This window comes from Drosophila bipectinata, chromosome 2R, assembly GCF_030179905.1.
Source record: "Drosophila bipectinata strain 14024-0381.07 chromosome 2R, DbipHiC1v2, whole genome shotgun sequence".
NCBI classification, from domain to species: domain Eukaryota; kingdom Metazoa; phylum Arthropoda; class Insecta; order Diptera; family Drosophilidae; genus Drosophila; species Drosophila bipectinata.
Window position 1 is genome coordinate 11440967 of NC_091737.1, and position 19358 is coordinate 11460324.

The 19358-nt window shown below is 41.6% G+C and overlaps 3 protein-coding genes across 4 annotated transcripts; all 3 read right to left on the reverse strand.

The window, feature by feature from the left end:
• Positions 1-63: 63 nt before the first annotated feature.
• Amyrel (Amylase related) lies at positions 64-1690 on the reverse strand. Its single transcript, XM_017252845.2, has 2 exons — positions 1034-1690; positions 64-981 (listed from the first exon to the last, which is right to left on the reverse strand). Exons 1-2 carry the CDS (start codon positions 1688-1690, stop codon positions 154-156), a joined length of 1485 nt encoding a protein of 494 aa, XP_017108334.2. The 3' UTR covers positions 64-153.
• A 409-nt stretch (positions 1691-2099) lies between these two features.
• Nach (nach) lies at positions 2100-3927 on the reverse strand. The gene is made up of 6 exons (XM_017252846.2): positions 3566-3927; positions 3223-3513; positions 2713-3161; positions 2534-2660; positions 2373-2476; positions 2100-2317 (listed from the first exon to the last, which is right to left on the reverse strand). Exons 1-6 carry the CDS (start codon positions 3925-3927, stop codon positions 2100-2102), a joined length of 1551 nt encoding a protein of 516 aa, XP_017108335.2.
• Positions 3928-4085: 158 nt separating this feature from the next.
• Picot (putative inorganic phosphate cotransporter protein picot) lies at positions 4086-17029 on the reverse strand. 2 transcript variants are annotated; one of them, XM_017252844.3, is made up of 6 exons: positions 16860-17029; positions 12849-13479; positions 6026-6198; positions 5402-5965; positions 4806-5336; positions 4086-4744 (listed from the first exon to the last, which is right to left on the reverse strand). In XM_017252844.3, exons 2-6 carry the CDS (start codon positions 12910-12912, stop codon positions 4529-4531), a joined length of 1548 nt encoding a protein of 515 aa, XP_017108333.1. In that variant the 5' UTR covers positions 12913-13479; positions 16860-17029; the 3' UTR covers positions 4086-4528. The 2 variants fall into 2 exon arrangements, with proteins under 2 accessions (XP_017108333.1, XP_017108332.2); XM_017252843.3 differs by lacking the exons at positions 12849-13479; positions 16860-17029 and adding an exon at positions 7395-7818.
• Positions 17030-19358: the final 2329 nt, after the last annotated feature.

Genomic DNA, 19358 nt, shown 5'->3' on the forward strand with positions numbered 1-19358 from the left:
TTTGAATCGCGTTTAATGTCTTACTTTGTTACCGATCAGTCATATACACACATACTCGAATAGTTAGCTATAAAACCTCCATACATTATGTGCGTTCGTTTTTATTGTAATTTGAGACTTTTGAAATAAAGCCCAGTTTTCTGTGTTACCTAACTAAACCCTGGCGTCCACGTGCAGGGCCAGTACACCGTCAAAGTCATCGGATCCGATGTGGACATAGCCATAGCCGTTGTCGTCAACAGTCACGGACTTTCCGGTACAGGATCCATCGACCAGGCTGCCGGAGATCACGTCGCAGTAAACGCCGGCTGGTAGGCAGGTCTGCAGCTCCTGGGACAGGTCGTACAGGTTGTTGTTCACGGCCAGGAAACCCTTGTTGCCGCGGCAGAAGGAGATCTGGCTATCGCCGTTGTCCCACCAGTTCGACAGCTCCGTGTCCCTTACGGCATTCTTGAAGCCCACCATGGCGTAGATCTGTCTCCAGCGGTGTTCGCATATCCAGCCATTCACGCAGGCGCCCTCCTCGTCGAACTCCGGCGAAATTATCCTCTCCTGCTCGTCCTGGGGCGGAGCCGTGTCGTGGTCGTCGAAGGCAAAGGAGCTCATCACCCGACTGATGCCGTAGGGGTAGGCCAGGTGGAAGGCGGTGGCCATCTTGTACTGCTTGGGGGACTTGTAGTTCAGCACAGCGCCCATGTCTCGCTGGTTGTCGTGGTTGTCCACAAAGGTCAGGGCCTGTCCGGAGGGCAGGAAGCCCCAGCCGGTGCCCCAGCTCTGCAGCCACTTCAGGGCATTGTTTCCGCGGAAGGCATTGCCGATCTCCTCGGAGAAACGGAACTCGGTGACGGCGCCCAGTTGGTTGTATTCCTCCCGGGAGACGGTCTCGTGACCATGGTCGATCACCTCCTGGAAGATGAAGGGTCTTGCATTGTGGGGGAAGCCATGCTCAATGTTCAGATCACTCAGGCTGCTGTAAATAAACTGCAAAAAGAATTCAATTCATTGGCTCGATGGATAAGGTTAACTAACTTACCGACAAATCATCGGCGGCCATGTGCTTGGCGGCATCTACTCGGAATCCTGCCACTCCCAGCTCGATGAGATGGTCCAGGAATTCAATCAGTTTGCTCCTCACCCACTCGCTGCTCTGGTCCAGATCCTTGAGGCCAACCAGCTCGCACTGCTGCACCTGGAAGCGATCGTTCCAGTCGGTGATCTCGCAGCTGGGATGGAAATCCAGGGCAGAGTACGGAACACCGGGATAACTCTTCTTGGAGGGCTCTGCCTCGGATCCGGCAGTGCCCACGGCAATTCCATCAAAGTCCCCAGACATGTGATTGAGGAGAACGTCCACATAGATCCTGACTCCAACTTCGTTGCAACGACGAACCATATCAGCGAACTCCTTTTCATTTCCAGATCGGGTAATGAGCTTGTAGGAAATGGGTTGGTACCTCTCCCACCAGGGACGTCCAGCGGCAACTATGTTCTCATTCACAGGACTGACTTGCACGCCGGCAAAGCCTCGGGGACCCAAGAAGTTCTCACATTCCGCGGCTATGTCGGACCACTTCCACTCAAACAAGTGGACGATGGTGTTGCGATTGCCCCACCAGTGGGGGTTGTGCTGGGCCAGCGTAGAACTGGCCGCCACCAAGCAAAGAATCACGGCTGTGGCGAACTTGAACATGACCGTATACTGTAGGTAATCTCGGCGGACTTTTCCCCTTATATACCCCAGGGGTAATCTTATCGCGGATTACTCCGCTTGGGTCCAATTTACGACCAGCAGATGGACGCGTTTCGATTAAGAATATAATTTACAATGGCCATCATTGGTTGACCTATGGCAATAAGAGATATCTGCCACTGAAATTGGCTTTCCCAGAACATCATAAGACATTGTACATTCTATGATAAGATGCGTATATAGTATGCAGAGGCTTCAAATACCCTTTAATGTAGTTGCTAGTGAAGCCTTAACCTCCCCCGAAAGTGTATACAAAAGTTTTCACTTTTCTTTCTTCGACTTGATACGATAGTTTATTGCACTAATTTATGACATTTTTTGTTTTGTTTTGTATCTGCCAGCAAACTGATTACGATTTGTGAATTATGAAAACTGATTTCTCGTGTTTACTGTACGAGTCATTTGCTTTTGGCCAGGCGAACTTTGGCCCCTTATGAAGCATCTTTTTGCGAGCCTCGCACTCCAGCACATAGTTCTTGCGAAGAATCACGGAGAAATAGTAGATAATCTCCACCACAGACAGCATGCTCATTCCCACAAAGAGACTAAAGGCACTGCCCAAGTTAGCTAGATATTTAGATAATAATTAATTTTTAAAAGAGATAATATAAAAACTACTTACACACTAAGGTAACCATATTGGAGAGCAAATCATGACGCAAACGTCGGTAGCCAAATGAGTTTATAAAGACATGCAGTATGCCATCGTTTTTGGCTATCCCTGAGCTTTAAGGAGAATATTTAATGCATTGATGGGCTATCGATTTAATGATTAGTACTCACTAGAATTGGTCGGCCACAGGCATATTGAGTTTCAGAGGAAAATCTGAAATCTGCACATCATAATCCAAATGTTCGCAGGTCAGAGGGCAATAGCACTGAGTACTTCTCTTCCTGGTGATAATGTTAGCTGAAATTTGATTATAAAATACATAATAATATCTTCTATAAGCTGTACCCACCAAAGTTATCCACCAGGCAAGGTATATCCTTGAATGTACATATCCTGTCTGTAGTTCGGTTAAAGTCGAAGAAGTAGGTGTGGCAGTTGCAGAACTTTACCATATTGGTGACCCTACAGTTGAGCTCACAATTCGGATAAACATAATTCTTAAAGTACCGCATCGTGAACTCGTTTCGGAAAACACAGTTTCTGTCTTCAATGGAAAGGGCTTTGACGGCAGGCGAGCAAAAAGTTTCTTGAGGATGAAGTGCCGCAAAAACTTCAGAGTCGAAAGCTATAAACTTTGAAGAGGAGTGAGCACTGGGAAAGGCATCTGCTTCCTGGATAAGTAGTTTTACGCCAAAGGAATAGGATTGAACAGGATCATAGTTGTCATCTTTGTATCTTAAAATCACTGAGAGCCCATACTTCAGACCTCCAACAGCACGTTCGCCAGTAAAGTTGAGACTGAAATTTATGGAAACTAAAAGTAAAGTAAATATTAAGAGGGGGTGTCATGTAAACAAACCCCGTTTGCCTTAAATTGAAAGAACAGCAGTGCCCAAAAAATGTTTTGGACAATTGAAAAAGCTCTAAACAATCCCGTATCTGGCCATTAAACCTGCAACGATACAAAATCTCATCGCAATTCCAACGTAAGTGCTCCACCAGCTGCTGTAAGGTGAGATTGTTGAGGGACAACAAGGACTCCATGGGGTTGATATCCTGGTCGGAGTATTTTTCATCATCCAACATAAAACCATAGAAGATGTGCAGCTTTCGAAGAATGAAACTTTGATTGGTTCCCTGGGGCAGTTGCCTTTTAAAATATTTATTTAATAATAATACTATAATTTATCACATCCACTTACAGTGTCTTTAGAAAAGCCTCTGACTTTTGCATATTAAAGAGCACATCCGGGCAAATAGTGACTGGTGGAAAGTATAAATTGCTAACAGGAGTGTTGTCACTTTCCACATTCATCCGCGTAGGATTACTCCGAAAGTCAATGTAGAAGGTGCGCGCCATAACCACAGCACAAATGAACATCACCAATGAGATGAGTAGCCAAACAAAATGCACTATACGATTGGTGTCCTCATCGCGGGTGTATCTTAACCCATGGATACTGCTGGTGGCGCAGAAGTCATTCCAAGTTCGCTTCAGGGAGGCCACCAGTGGGGACACCTTCAGGTCCACCTGCTCCGGGCTGAGCTCCTCTTTGTGACCCATTTTCACTACAAACTGATGGCCATATCCTTGCTGCTGGTATTTACATACTCGGTAGGAAAGATGTAAGCTTTTGATATCCTGACAACTGCTTATTATTTACGAATTAGAGCGAAGGGTGGAGCTACCCCCAAGATAGCCATGAGGTAAACACTTCAAAGTATACTTAGGCTATAGTTTTTTTTATTGGTTTTCATACATTTGGTTGCTTTCTTTGCAATGGTCGCTTGAGCGGATCATTTCGTTTCAAAACACATCAGTGAGAAAACTAATTTCTGTCTCTATCACAATAAGATAAGAAAGCTACGCATTCAGAATGGTAGACCTCGATCCTCTTAACTAAGGCTTGACGATTTGTGCTCGATTTGGTTTGGGTTGTGTGTGGTTCTTTTGTGAGTTTACATTTCAGTTACAATTGGGAACTATGTGTCTTTTATTCTGCGGATCGCTACAGGCATAGGAATAGATCAATGGCTAACTATCGATACAACAACTTTTGGCTTAATATCTATAGGTAGGAAACTAAAACAATATCTAAACTAAACATTCATATTAAAGATAGTGCAATAACGGACGACTACAGCTAATACTACGGCCGGAGAGCTTAGGAGCTGGAGATGGCCCGTGGCGCCGAATTGCCGTTGCTCAGCCTTGGTGGGTTGGTAGCGCTGCTGGCCTCCAGGGCTGGCTTCTGCTCGTCCTCGGAGGGATTGTCCCAGTACTGGCGCTCGCCGGAGCCAAAGATGTTGTAGAACGTACCGCAGATGATATACACAAAGGCGGCGATAAAGAACACGATCTGCCACTGACCCATCACAGGCTATAAACATTAAACGGGAAGTTAGTAATGCAAAACGAGGCTTCTGCAACTGGAAACTCACCTTGCTGGGATCGGAGATCAGGTTGCCGGCCGCAATCGGCGCCAACAGACCCGCCAAGTTGGCCAAGCAATTCGTGATGGCCATCAGGAAGCCGGCGAAACGCGGGGTGAGGTCCAAGTGATTGATCTTGAAGCCGGAGTAGATGCCTCCGTTCAGGCCCACGCCGATGGTCAGGATGGCCAAAGTCAGAGCGCGGTCGCAGCCCGTGTAGGAGGCGGCGATCAGGGCCAGGCCGGGACCATACTGGCCGATACTGTTGATCAGTTTCCTGGTGGCCGTGTGGGAGAATCTCTTGGAGCTGATCATCCAGTCGGCAATCACCGAGATGAACATAGAGAAGAGCCACATGGCCAGGTAGGGCAGGGAGCTGAGCAGGCCATTGGATTTCAGGGAGAAGCGGAGCACCTGTTTCATGTAAGTGGGCAGCTCAGTCATCAGAGTCTCATAGCCGTAGTTGTGACCCATGTGGGCGAACAGAATGGCGTAGAAGGGCAGCGACTTGACAATGGACCTGAAGGGAATTGGAGGACTCTGCAAGGGGAAGATAATCACGTTTAGAAATTTGCAAACTTGAACTCTGTTAGCTTTGAACTCACCTTGACAACATCAGTGCCCCATAGAGAATCGTTGATGTACTTCTTCTCGCGCTCATCAATCTTGGGATGAGTTGTGGGATCCTCGTATACAAAGATAAGGAAGGCAATGGACCACACAGTTCCGACAATACCAAACACATAGAAGATCGAGGGCCAGCCTCCATCGAAACCGTATTCCGCCAGGAGACCGGAAAGAGGCATGGAGATAATGGTTCCAAACTGGGCTCCAGCGTAGACGGCGGCACCCATACGAGACCTCTCATTGGGCGGGATCCACTTGGCTAGCAGGGCGTGGGTGCAGGGCACAATAGGACCCTCGCCGAGACCCTGGATAAAACGCACGGCACACAGACCCCAGACTCCACCCTCGCGGGCAGCCACCGGCACCAGGAAGGCGAACACCGAGTTGATCAACATGCCGTAGCCCAGGAAGCGCAGGGAGCCGTACTTCTTGGCCAGAATACCGAAGGGAATCTGGGTGATGACGTAGCCGTAGAAGAAGGAGGACAGGATATAGCCCTGCAGAGCCGAGTTCCAGGCAAATTCGCCGTCCTGAGAATCGTCCTGAAATTTTATTGTTTAATTAGTAAGTATCATGTAAAAGTATTAAATGTCTCAACTTACAATTGGAATATCACGATCTCCGCACTCGTCGTCGTAGACTTCCTCACCAGTTTTGATGGCCGTGTGGTTCACCATCGCCACAATGGCCACGGACATGTTGGTCCTCATCACATAGGCATTGGCCATGCCCAGGAACAGCATGAACGTCACAAAGTACCGGGTGGCAAAGCATCCTACAAAAAAATTCAGAAATTAATTAACAAAAATTCAAACACCCCAGAGAGTATGCAAATAATTAATCTAGCTCTATCAGTGAACGCGTCAGTCACCAATAATTTAATTTGCCTAAGGCAAGCCGGAAGTCTTGTCAACGAAAATAAATGTTAGCAGCGGAATTACACCGCTTCGGAAATGCAAAAATAGCCCCAACGATCCGAGGCTGAAAGCGAGATAATATCACCGAGATATAACCATGTCTGGGGTTTGCTTAGCCCAAGGTTCGTTGCCTGCATAAGATAAGATTTTCTTTGAGTTTACTCATAAGACCAAAGTAGAACACAGACCCTAGAGCACTGAACAAAATTTAGGGTCTGAAAATGTTTTGCTGCGTGAAAATATGCCGTTTCATTGATATTTGCAGTCGTAATATCCACTCATTTATTTATTTGATTTTATGGCCAGAGGCTCGTGTTCCCAGATCGGATTTTGTTATTACCGATGAATGCCATTGTTTACTTTTGGTGTGTATATGAAGTTTTTTAAGTGCCGGCTTTGATGTGGCAGTGAATATTGCCGGCTTTTCGAGCAAATGGCACGGGCGTGAAACACGTGAGGTTAAAACTATTGCCAGTACAGTTGTGCTTGGCTTTCTAAAAATGGGTCTTTCTAAAAAATGGGTGACGTACGAAAAGTTCAAGGCTGCCAGCGCTGATTCATCAGATTTCCGACATAATTGAGCCAATTGCCTTTCAAAACTAATGTGTTTCAAAACTAATCGATGCAATTGGAAACTGTGAGATAAGCTATTCGTGTTCAATAACCTGCCAGCTTCTTAGGAATTTAGTTCACAAAAAAATTCGTCAGAAATCGTATGACATAAACAATAGCCCGAACTGGGGAAATGCTGAATCAAAATTAATTTCGAAAATTTTATTGCTGTTTATTTGTGCTCACCCAGCGATAAATCGCACGATTTGCCCGATTACCGCCCATGTCCGCCCCCTCCCAATTCCCCATAATTTCCGCCACTGTCTCGTGTTGCACAATAGTCGCGTTCGCTTTCGTTGAAAGCGTTGAGGAGAAGCACGTGTAAGTCGCGAGGAAAAAACCAGGTCTTTGGTGCGGAAATCGGCTTTCTAAAAGCCACCCTCCACCATATTACGTATACGCCGTGTGGTGAGTGAAAGACTTGGTTTGTCTGAAGTCTTACTTTTTGGCTCCTGATCCAGAGACTCTTGAAGATGCCTCTGATTCCAAACCAGAACGTGACCATCACGATGGCGATGCTTTAAACTGCTACGGCGAAAAGGCATTGTGGTTCTGTTTTTTGCACTACCCTTAGGGTTTCTTTTTTAAATTTATAACTAAACTATTAAATTCGATAATTTCTAGTTCGGACTTTTTTTTATTTCGAGCTCAAGTGGTCTTTTTGCGCACACGCTTGAACCATTTCATGGTTTATCTTTCGAATTGGAATATTTGGAACCGTAACATATCGCGGATTGGGGAAACTCTTGGACTTGAAATTCTAAACACTAGCGATAGTACGCCGGGTGGTTGGACGGTCTGCCTCGGACGATATTGGCCGCTCAACTGAGTCAGAACTTTTGTGCTCCCGCTTGTTGCTTTTAGCTTTTTCTACTGAGCGCCAACTGTTGCGTCGCCTTCATTTATAAACTGCCATGGCAGTGGGTATTGGGTAGAATGGGTACACATGGGCATGGGTATTGTGGATTGGGTGGCTCGAATATACCCTGAGCAGGCTGTGCGGCTCTGCGCCGGCGTTATTCTCTCTCCCAGTGGCAATTACATCAGTTTCGGTACTTAGATTTCCCTCTAATTAAATCTAGCAATGGAAAATTCTCAGTGCAAAATGCATCATTTTCGGTGCGCGATCCCCGATTGATGTCAATTGCCCGAATGAACTTTTTACTCTAGCCTCAAAGTCAAAGAAATCTTCCGCACCTCCATTCATACACTTATAGTATAAACGTCTAATTATATTCCGATGGACGTAAGCATTCGGGCCACATCCATATCTCGTGACTTGCGGCACATGGAGGCGGCGGTGTACACGCGCTGCCTAAAATATGCACAGCTAAGTGATTATGAGGGCATTTTTCGGAAGACTACTAAGTGGACAAGGGCTGTACTTGATGACTAAAAGACAAATTTAAATTTATTTAACCCAAAAAAGTATAAACTATGCAGTTGTAGAACCCTCTAGATTATCATCCCAAGCACCCTCATAAAGATGAAGTCATAGAAGTGCCCTGCTGCTAAATGGAGGCGCCTCCCCACAAGGTGCACTATTTTCTGTGTAATTACTGCTAATCATGCCAAAATATATACGCTACACAATTGCTTTGACAAGTTGTTGCTAATTTTGACATAGACCAAAAGGCAAAAACAAAAGCCAACCGCTCTGGGTTTATTCTATTTGTTGTATTTGTTCAGCAAACCGCAGAGCGGGACCAGAGTTGAAACTGTAAAAATATCTACAGTCACGCTTGACTCACACAAGTGTTTGTTTTTATTTTTTTTATATGTATGTTTATATATGTTCTGGTGTGGGCCGATGTCGGGGCTTGCTCTGAAAGTTGCCGCCCGGCTGAGACGGACACGTGTTTGTCGCCTGCTTCTGCTCGGAAGTTTATTTTTCAAATTCTTTTGGATCTTATAGACTTGCGAATGAGCTACAGATGAAATTTTAAATTTATTTATGAAAGCAATAAAAAAAAACCAACTTGAGATATTGTTAAATTATTCATATTTTTGCAATAATAAAAAGTGCTAAATGCTTTTTTTTATTATTGTTAGCTGACATTGAGGGTGTATTTCTCTTAAGCTCTCGTGACAAAGCAGGGAAGCCATTGCACTATAGGAAATATGACCACTTTTTCTGGCCAAAAATAATATCTCAAGAACGAAACAAGATATTTAAGTTCTGATTTTTGATTTGAGTTCACATGGTCAATAGATTCAATATTTTTAAAAAATGTGGGCGTGGCACCGCCCACTTTTTAAGAAACACATTCTAACTCAAAAACTAAGCAAGATATTTAAATTTTGATTTTTGATTTGAGTTTATATGGTCAAAAGAACTCATAAATGAAAAAATTGTGGGCGTGGCACCACCCCCTATTTAAAAATAACATTCTAACTGTTCGGTTTTGCACTAGTCTCACAGCTAACAGATTCACATTCAAGGTGTTGAGGTTGCCTCCTTAAATTATGAATTTCTTCGAAAGTGCATTTTTATGCATATTCATATTTCACTCATTTGAAGAAAATTAAACAATCTACAACATGGACTAAATTACATTGTCCGACTCCGCCAGACTTGGTTTAAATCTCTTTTTAAAAATGTGATTTATTTCTAAAAATTTCTTATGCTAGACTGCTTACATTTTCACTTTATTAAAAGGACAACACAAGTTTTTTGGACACTTCACATACACAAACACACAATACAAACCACTTAAAAAAGTATTCATTTCAAAACTTTTTATTTTGTCCATAAAATTTTAAGTATTCGTGTTTTTAAAATCGCACCAAAAAATCGTAAATTCTAAGCTCATGTAAATGTTAACATCAACAGCTGTTTTTAACAGCTGTTTTCTTCGCAGTGGCGCCATCTATGAAAATTTCTGGTATGCAACATTAAAAATTAATCTATTGTGAATGATATGCAGTTAAAATTATTTAAATCCTTTAACTTTCAAAAAATGGTTTTTGGCCAGAAAAAGTGGTCAAATTTCCTATAGTGCATTGCGAAAGTGCTACCACACACACACATGCAAATGGCCCATGAAATATTCGCCATATTTGTGTATTTTTTTGGCAGGCCCTCAAATGGAAAAGTTTTTGAACATGTCATGGTACAGTTGTGCGCGCTCAAAGCAATTAAGTGATTTTTCAAACTGTCTGCCAACCATTTGGGTGCTATTTCCGTACACCAACTACAATAAATATAAATATTTTAGTAATTATGGGCATCGGAAACAGGTAACTATTCTACAACTAATCTACATGAATTTTACACCAGCTAACGTTACGTTTTCATAGCATGCTTTCTGGGTGAGCTTTCCAGCAACGTAACGTAAGCATTCATCCGCGCCAAGTCGAATGGAATTCCATTGAAACTTTTGCTTTCATCTGTCATTAAATGATAATAAGAGAAAGAGTATCAAGTGTGTGAGAACATTCTGGGGAATTCTGGGATATAAAAGATCCCCCTTTATAGTCCCAATAATAAACCACAATGGAAGCTTGTTTGTATTTCGGCTCAATTGAAACATAAACAACATACACTCGTCGCTTTTATAAGGGTTCCTGGTATCGCGGATCTCGGTAGGTGCAAAACACTCGGTCAAATATTTACAGCCATTTAAAGAGCCAGCTTTGTGCCCCTTAGAAGGTTAGGCTGATGTCAGACGACGGGTATTCACGTCCCCCTATCAGATATATCAGTTAAATCCATTTCATTGAAGTACTACTGTGGAACCGGGTTAATTGCTAAATTATTTTGCCTTAATTTCTCTTCAGCAGGTAGACCGCTTGTGATATGCATTCTTTGAATGAATGCCTTTGCTATTTTCGGGCTAATGGTAATCTATAAAAATAGTAACAAGCGCACTCTTGACAAGATGAGTAATTCGCCTGCCACTTGCTAGCAAACAAAAAACAAAATTCAAATAAAATTCTACAAAAAAAATGTCACAAAAGTCACGATCTCGAGCAAAAAAGAAAAGGCATTTCCACTTTGCAATTGAGAGGTTTCTAAAAATTTCTCTGTCCCTCTTGCTCCCATAAAAACGCCAAGTTATGAGTCTGAGCTCTTTTGTGTAAAAGCAATTTTCTAATTTAGCAAGTCGGATTACGAGACGTCAGCAATACGAGTGCGCCATATAGTACCCATATAGTATTATGGTATAGAAATTTGGAACGGATATGGGGCTCAACTGAAGCGCAACGCTCAACAGGTCGCTGATTCTCTGGATGCCCTATTGTTAACTCACTGAGGGGGCTTTTTTAGTCACCCAGCCAACCACCACCCACAATATGCGAATTTGAAATTGGTGAGGCGTTGGCCGCGAAATTGAATAGATGTGAATATTTTCATCCAATTAACCGATGGCATGTCGAAAGATGATAAACGTTAGTGGGGCCGGACCGGACCGGGCCAGGCCGGGAATAATGGCCGGACATTCAAATGTCAATATCAGGGCCAAAAGCCAGCGACTTGCTGAAAATACTTGTCAAGCTGCCAGATCGAAAATTGTTTTTATTCGGCCCATGCTCATCACGCAAAGCCAACAGAGCTCTATAAATTGCAATGCAATCCGCTAATGAAAGTAAAAAGTGAAAAGTTCTCGTCGGAATCCCAAGGCGAAATATGCATTTCCACAACTGACCTTAGCCGCGAATCTCTAGAGAAAAAATAATAAACGAGTTTTGTCACCGCCTTGCAGAGTTCATTTGCACAGTTATAAACACGTACTGTATTTGGCATTTGCCACAATATACTGAGATTTATGGCAATGTTTTCATTTTTTTTGTTGTTGCCTGTTTTGGCTTTTGTATTTTGGGGCCTTTTAGCCGGTAACCGGTTGTGGCCAGTTGGATCTACGCAAAAAAGGTAAACCGGGAACTTACACAAACTGTGTCAAGTGTTCGCCAGACAGAAAAGATGACTTCTGTGTAAGATATATAGGAAAGGAAGACACTATAAACAAGCCAATTTGGCTCACTTCGCAAATGGTAAACTAATGATCCAAACAGGTAACAAAAGTTGGCACTGTAGGACCGTCAAAAACACCCACTACACAGTAAAAATTTCCATAGTTTCTCAGTTATTACTAGAAGAACTATAAGATATTTTATCAATCCAAACTGATAATTTTTTTCGCTGTGCAGTCTATGGCTATGTGTCACACGTTAATTGTGAATTTGGCTCACGCGTTGGCGACTCTGGTTAATAATGGATTTTATTTTTCTGCTCATTTTTATTGCATAACAAATAACTTCCGTTTGGCGGCAACCTTCCAATACATTTTCGGCCTCTTTTCGGCTTATTTAAGTCAAGTGAATTCCTGGAGAAGCCCGTCGAATCACTGAGAATCCCATTCAGTCGGCTTCAATTGTTACTTTTGAGTTTAACGATTGCAAAACCGTCAGGGAGTACGTGCCCTCACGATTTCTGTTCTGTTTGGGCAATTTGTTTAGTTAAGTTTAATGTAAGTTATACGCCCCAGCGGTAGTGAATCAAGTGCAATAAATGGGCCAATTACGCGCCGAGTGAAATCATAGGTTTTGCAACATTTGAATCGCAAGTCTAGTGCTTAATTATTTGAAGAAATGGAGGGTGTGCTCGAATGCCATTCAAATGTCTAAGCTTTCGAAATATCCAATTATTTCCTGTTTTGTTTTTATTTAATTATGCATATTTATTGAGTTGACTAACGAGAAAGCTCTATTTTAGGTTTATTGTCTTGAACTTGTTATTTACGAAGTTATTGTCAAAAGTCACCCTTAATAATAGTCAACAAAGTGTGCAATTTGAGAAATTTCTCAGCTAATTTTAACAAATATTGCCTCATATGGAGAAAATTCTATTTGTTACACAAACCTAACTAGCATAACTAGAATTATAAGGACTTACCTAATGCTGGCTTTTCCAGATCCTTTTCTGTACTCGCACAAATGGCCTCCTTTGACGCAGACATTTTCGTTTTTTTATTGGCTAAAGCTTACGATGGCTTTTGTTTTAGTTTAACACAAAGTGTTAAAACAAATTGATTACGACGCTGCAGGTGGTGCAGGCAGGCGTTGAAATATCACAATACTGCACACAATAATGCAGAAAATAAACTTTAACTGAGGTGCAATAAAGCGTTAAAGCGAAGTAAGTAGTGTTTACAAGGTGTCGACCATTTTCCACACCGGTATTTAATTTATTTATTGTCTCAGCTCGTTCGCTTCACGATAAGCTAAAGATGCTTTCTTCTTTCTGGTATAAGTATTTCACTCGCGATCTGCTGCCTCTGGCAGCTTGGATTGTTCTGATTGACAGACAGTGGGTAGCCGGCCTTTAAATAAGCCCCGAATCAGTCTCAGCCTCAGTCACAATCTGGGCTGTTTGCACGATTCATTTGTCGGTTCGTTTTGCAGTTTTGCCCCAGCTTGTGGCGGCTTGTTGACACTCGGGGTCTTCGGGGATACCGATAGCGAGATATATGTAGATGATTTCCAGACTAGGCAGACCAGGGAGATCGGCAGATCAAGTTGTTAATCTGAAAGCAGAGAGCCGTAAACAAATTAGTTTGATAAATTTAGCAGGCTGTCGTCTTCAATTGGTTGGGCAAACGCTAAATTTCCACCGTCATCCCGGCGTGATTGGCTTTTGATTTCACGAGTCTGTCGCCCTACGCACGTTTCCCCAGTTAACAGCGACCGGCGATCAAATATTTGAGGCCGTGATCCGGCCGATTTGAGCGGGATAAGCTACCAGCTCTATTGATCTATTTGGGGTACAGTTTGCCACCTGATTTCTTAGCCAGTTCTGCGAGGAGACCTTGGCAGTTGATTTCGATTCGTGGCAAGTCGATGCAAGGCAAGGCTAGTTCAACATTTGCATTGCGGACGAGTTTCGCACTCAATTCTCAATGTAATTAACCTTAAACAGCTCTACTTATCTCGTTCCAAGCTTATCCACTCACATATTGACAATTTTGGGCCCCCACCGCTCCCGATGATGTAATTTGTTTATCACTTAAATTTTTGTAATTTTATTTTTTGGCTTCCAACTAATGGTTCCCTTTTGAGAAAACGGGTTGTGAGTTCGGCAAACCCATTTCTAGGTAAATTGTGTATAACAGGGTTTTGATTCTACATTAATTTAAATACGCAAACTTTATATAAAAACAAAACCCACAGACGGCTGCGCACTTGAGTTATTTGTGTGAGCGGAATTTCAATTGTTATTGGAATTGTTTGCACGTCAGAGCTGGCCGAAAATACATTTTTGGAAAGTTTCATAAGTCGGCAAAAAGACTGTTGAACAACCTGCTCCCCCTGTTTCGTTGATTTGTTTGAGCAGATTTCTTAGAAATTAAGCCCACACAATGCCCTAATTGGTTTTTTTTTAAAGAAAGGCAAGGAAACAAACAAGTTTAATATTATATCAGAAACAGAAAATCTGAACAAATAATTGAATTTAAATATAATTAGTTCACTACTATTAATATATAACATTCAACTTGTTATTTCACATTTTGTGAAATAACTAGAACCTTTTCCATATCAATTTCTTATCTTAATCTATAATCAGATCTAAAATAGAAACGTGATCTCCAGTCAGTTATTTAATAGGATGATGATAAAGGTAGCGCAAACCCAGAGTTTCCTTTGCCGCAATTTTTGTCACAAATATTGATCAATTTAAACAATTAGCAAAAACGCTTTTGGGTAAACATAGGCCATCGATCGTAGACGAAATGATTTGCATTTTTTCAACTGCTAACCAACCGCAGATCGCTGAAAACCGTCAAGAGCGATGGATGCGATACTCCTGGAACGGATCTGGATGTTGCATAAGAGCCCACTTGTTTCAGTAAGCCCTCTTTAAATAAATAAAAAAATCCCCTATCTGGCTTATAAATAATGTAATAAATTTAAATGGCAAGTGATAATTGTTAATTGGCGATGGCGCAGTTAGTATCATCCCTCCCTTGGTTTATAACTTCATTTTCTAGGCATTAAAAGTGCATTAGTAAATAACCATAAAAGGAAACAATTTATGGGCCACCACAAAACCATATTTAATGCATAGGGCTAACAAAAAAATTTATGAATATAATCGCTATCACTAACGCCTTTTAATCGGCTCGAGAAGTGTGCTCGCTCAAGTGTCGGAAATTTCGGAAAGATAAGTGGCCAGAAAAAAAAAAGGCAGGAGAGAGAGGCTGCCAAAGTTCGTTCTGGGCCAAGAGAATGGCACACACGCTCTTAGCCAAATACCACGTAATTGTAAATTGTCAGCCAGACGGATTTATTGACGAATTGGCGGAGAAGAGTTCTTCGGAATCGGTTGCCAATGGGGGGCAGACTATGGCTATCGTGCGGAATAAAGCCGTAAATCAAATACCCTTATCTGTACGCCCTCGTTGAGTGGGGAACCTCTCCAGATTGCACGGCCGTACAAACTCCGGAATGACCCATGAAAGAAGATAGCCGTATATTATACGCATTTCCTTTTGGCCCCCATAACACGTGCTAACTGCTCTCCATTCACCCTTTTCTCGGCTGATTGCCAGCGGCGAGATGAAGTCGTTAGATGAAGTCTGATATCAGATTGCCTTAATTGTATCATAATTAGTTTTATCGCGGTCCATAAACCAGCCTTCGTCACAAATACAATGGATTCGTGACAAGGCAGTGGCAAATTTTCCACCCGTGCTTTGGTTTCTCCGGCCAGGCCGATTGGCATTTTAATGGAGATCCATCCTCTTAATTTATTTTAATGTTATTCACTTGGTGTTCCAATTGTTGGCAACATTTCTACATCGTTTCCAGTTTCATTTTCATTTCAATTTTCATTTTTATTTCCACCGGTTTAAACGTGTGTGTGTGTGTGTTAGCCAGTGTTTGCATTCAGCTTTTCAAGTTCAAGTTCAGACCCGGGCCCGGGCCTCAACCTCAACATCACATTCGCAGTCGATGCGCCCGAGTGCTTCTGCATTGGATTCTGTGCACTGAGGGAAAATTAATTTATGGATTCCCGAAAGCCATTTATGTATTTTAACGTCACTCCCAATACTTAATTGGAAAAGGAAATGAAACTTTAATTACTTCTCCGAAAGCTGAATAATAACCTAATACCTGATACTTGGAACTTGCTAATTAATTTTAAAGGGATATACAAATTGGCAACAAAAATTAAATAAATTAAAACTGCCTAAATGATATTTTTTTTGTTGAATGACTTTTTAAGCACATAATAATACGCTTGTTGCTTGAAGTGTAGCTCTCGAGACCCACGAGGGCTCACATTGTTTTTATTGCTCTCGAGGGGTGGGAAACTGTATAGCATGTCATACCTGGTAATGTTCAATTGGTTTCTTAGCTAAGCTTATCTTGGCGCATTTTTGCACTTGATATGAAGGAAAGTGGATTTGTAAACCCTATTGCAATCGCCACTTGATGGCTAGGAAGTTACGCAAAATAATTCATCATCTTTCGGTTGTAAATCATTCACCTTAATCGAGTTCGAGTTCCTTGACAATGGCTTTAGCACATATTTATTGTTCTGCTTACTTAACTGGTTTTAATAAGTCTTTGTATATTTTGCATATTGTATATAAGTATGGATTTTAATGCCTTAATTTTTTTTTTTTTTGCATATTTTTGTGTATTTAATTGGCAGGCTGTTGAATCAGAAACTCACTCACCTCACTTTGAGTACAAAGACACACAACTTTTTAAAATTACGAATCAGCTGTTTTGCCATTTCAGTCTTACTTAATTTACACTTTTTCCAAAGGGGGGGCTAATTAACTGGACCTCAGCGAATTTGCAGACAAAAACAAACGGATGGCAGCGAGTTGGGGCGACAGAAAAGTGAAAACGCAGCGAATTCTACATATTTGCTTAGATTGTACTAGGTGAGACTCACATGGCAGATCCGTCCTCCCACTGATGTCCCAATAATAGTTGGCCTTTGCTGAATTTTTCGCACAATTTCCCGTTCACACTCGCTGGAAAAACTTTCTTTATAAATATTATTTTGTAGCTTTTTTTTCGGAGTTGCTGTCGTTTTCGCAACGAGCGTTGAAACTGTAATGACTTACTACACCGGCTAATTGAACGTTTTTATAATTCTGTTTGTGTTTTACTCACATTGCTGGCGAAGCCGGCAGCGCTGGAACAGCGAGACAGCGCCGTCGACGTTAGGTGGAGCAGAGGAAACACGAAGCTCTCGATTCGATTCACCTGCCGAGCCCCATTCGCCCGGTGATAAAGCCTGAGTAGCCGACCATCCAGCAGGCGATAATGGTCAGTGCTATAAAAGCCTAAATGACGGGTTTACAAGCCCAAATGGGTGACAATTGAAGTGACTCCATCTAGTAGGGATACTCTTGACTGGTTACCTGGTTGGTGAGCCGAGTGCTCGCTCTCCACAGATCGTGTGCCCCTCACGTGAAGCGCCTCGCACCTTCTGGCAAACATCGAAACACGTTAACTCTCGGGCGTGAGAGACACATGATGAGAGCGAAAGGAGGCGACTTTTTACAATATTGACAAAGAAATTGACAAGCCAAATTAAAGATTTACAGGCCGAACGTTTTGGGCCTTGAATACTGACGTCAACAAACCAGAAGAACAGACCAGATGTAGTTATCCAACTTTAATGACTCTGATTTCGATTAAAACACACACACGAAAACTTAGTCATTATGGAATTTTTCGAACACAATCTCTAAGATTTTAATTAGTCTCTATTTTTGCGAATATTGCAAGGAAAACCCTCAACAATTTGTTGAATATTAAAGGAACCATAAACCGACTTTGACCAGCGATAACGCCTTAAGGCCAGTTTTATTTTCCGCAGGTAGCAGTTAGCCAATATCAACTGATTTTGGGTTTATAAAGAGTCATAAAACACAATCTTGACCAGCAGCACTTCGGGTTCAATACATATAGTATATGATACTAACTAATAGCGGCCCATGAATGGGAGATTGAAGGCCCTCGGATCGGCGGGAGGAAGAAGGTAAGGTAGTCACATGATTTGCGGTTTGTGGCTTACTGGATTAGCCTAACAACCGTCTTGGAATAACCTTTGGGAGATCTGTTATCGGCGGGCTATATGTATGACAGCCACGAGTGCCACTCAATTGCCTGTGCCAAATCATATTTGGCCAATACATTTCAGCGTTTACTGGCAGCAGCTTATTATCTCGTTATTAATTGTATTTTGAAATCCGTGATACGGATGGGAGAGCGATGTGGGAGTTCGATGATGATACTAGCGCCGATTCGCTATCATTATTTTTATTGAGGCCCGTCCTTTGACGCAATTAAAGCAGGTATTTGTGCGTTTGGGCCCTCATCTGTTTTTATTTCTGTTTGACCAAGATAACAAAACACTTTTTCGTGGGCTGTGAACAAGAGTGAAACGATTGCCATACATTCAGGTGCAAAACAAGGGTAAATGCATATATATTAAAGTATTATCAATTATCTTTGGTGAAATGTGAAAGTGAGTCACATAACAGGAGAACTTATAAACCTGGCTACAAATTGGTTTATAAAAAACTCTATCAAAGTATGATTTATTTGTCTAATACATAATCCAGATTAACAGCGCTGCTTTTTTTTAGAACTTGTATTTATTTTAAACACTTCAACTTCCAAACCTGGAAACATAAATTATTTCGAGTATTTTCTAACATAATCTTATGAGATTACCCTTGGGCAAATTAATCTTAAAGAATGATGGAATTTTTCGAAAATTCCGTTCTCTTTATTTGGCCAAAATCGAAACTTTTGATTCACATTTTAGTGAATATTTTAACTATTTTGCAAGCGATTCAAAAATGGAATGCCATTTATGAATCAGAGACCCAATGCGCTTCAATTTTCATCTAAAGATAAGAAAAACTAAGCAAAATAAAATTTCGAAAAATTGTTGCCATAAATTGTGATGTTACCCCTTTTAAAAAATGAAAAAATGGATAAAATTTTAAGTTGCCAGGTTTTGCTTGCTCTAAGACCGGGAATGTATAACATTTTAGGGTATGACTAGTATTAGCCAAGTTATAAGTATTTTTCTATCACAAAATGTAAGAAAAATGTAACTGTGGTTTTGATAATTTTTATTTGGGAAAATCGAATTTTTTTATTCACATTTTAGTGCATATTTTAACTATTGTGCAACCGATTCGAAAATGGAATAACATTTATGAATCCGAGCTTTAATTCCCTTGGATCTGCATCAAAACATTCGGAAAAAAAACCAAAAAAATTTGAACACATTTTTGGCTAAAATTATGATGTTACCCCTTTGAAAAATTTGAAAAAATGGATCAAAATTTTTGTTCCCAGATTTTAACAGGCAGTAATTCTACTACAAGATCTAAGATCGGGAAGGTATGACATTTCAAGATCTGAC

Coding starts and splice junctions, on each gene's coding strand:
- Amyrel (XM_017252845.2), bottom strand. CDS start 1,690: ATGTTCAAGTTCGCCACAGCCGTGATTCTTTGCTTGGTGGCGGCCAGT. Junction 982..1,033: donor TGGCCGCCGATGATTTGTCG/GTAAGTTAGTTA, acceptor TTCTTTTTGCAG/TTTATTTACAGCAGCCTGAG.
- Nach (XM_017252846.2), bottom strand. CDS start 3,927: ATGGGTCACAAAGAGGAGCTCAGCCCGGAGCAGGTGGACCTGAAGGTG. Junction 2,661..2,712: donor TTGCCTGGTGGATAACTTTG/GTGGGTACAGCT, acceptor ATCAAATTTCAG/CTAACATTATCACCAGGAAG. Junction 2,477..2,533: donor CCTGTGGCCGACCAATTCTA/GTGAGTACTAAT, acceptor TTCTCCTTAAAG/CTCAGGGATAGCCAAAAACG.
- Picot (XM_017252843.3), bottom strand. CDS start 7,497: ATGCCTTTTCGCCGTAGCAGTTTAAAGCATCGCCATCGTGATGGTCAC. Junction 5,337..5,401: donor GGGGCACTGATGTTGTCAAG/GTGAGTTCAAAG, acceptor TTCCCCTTGCAG/AGTCCTCCAATTCCCTTCAG. Junction 4,745..4,805: donor TGATCTCCGATCCCAGCAAG/GTGAGTTTCCAG, acceptor TAATGTTTATAG/CCTGTGATGGGTCAGTGGCA.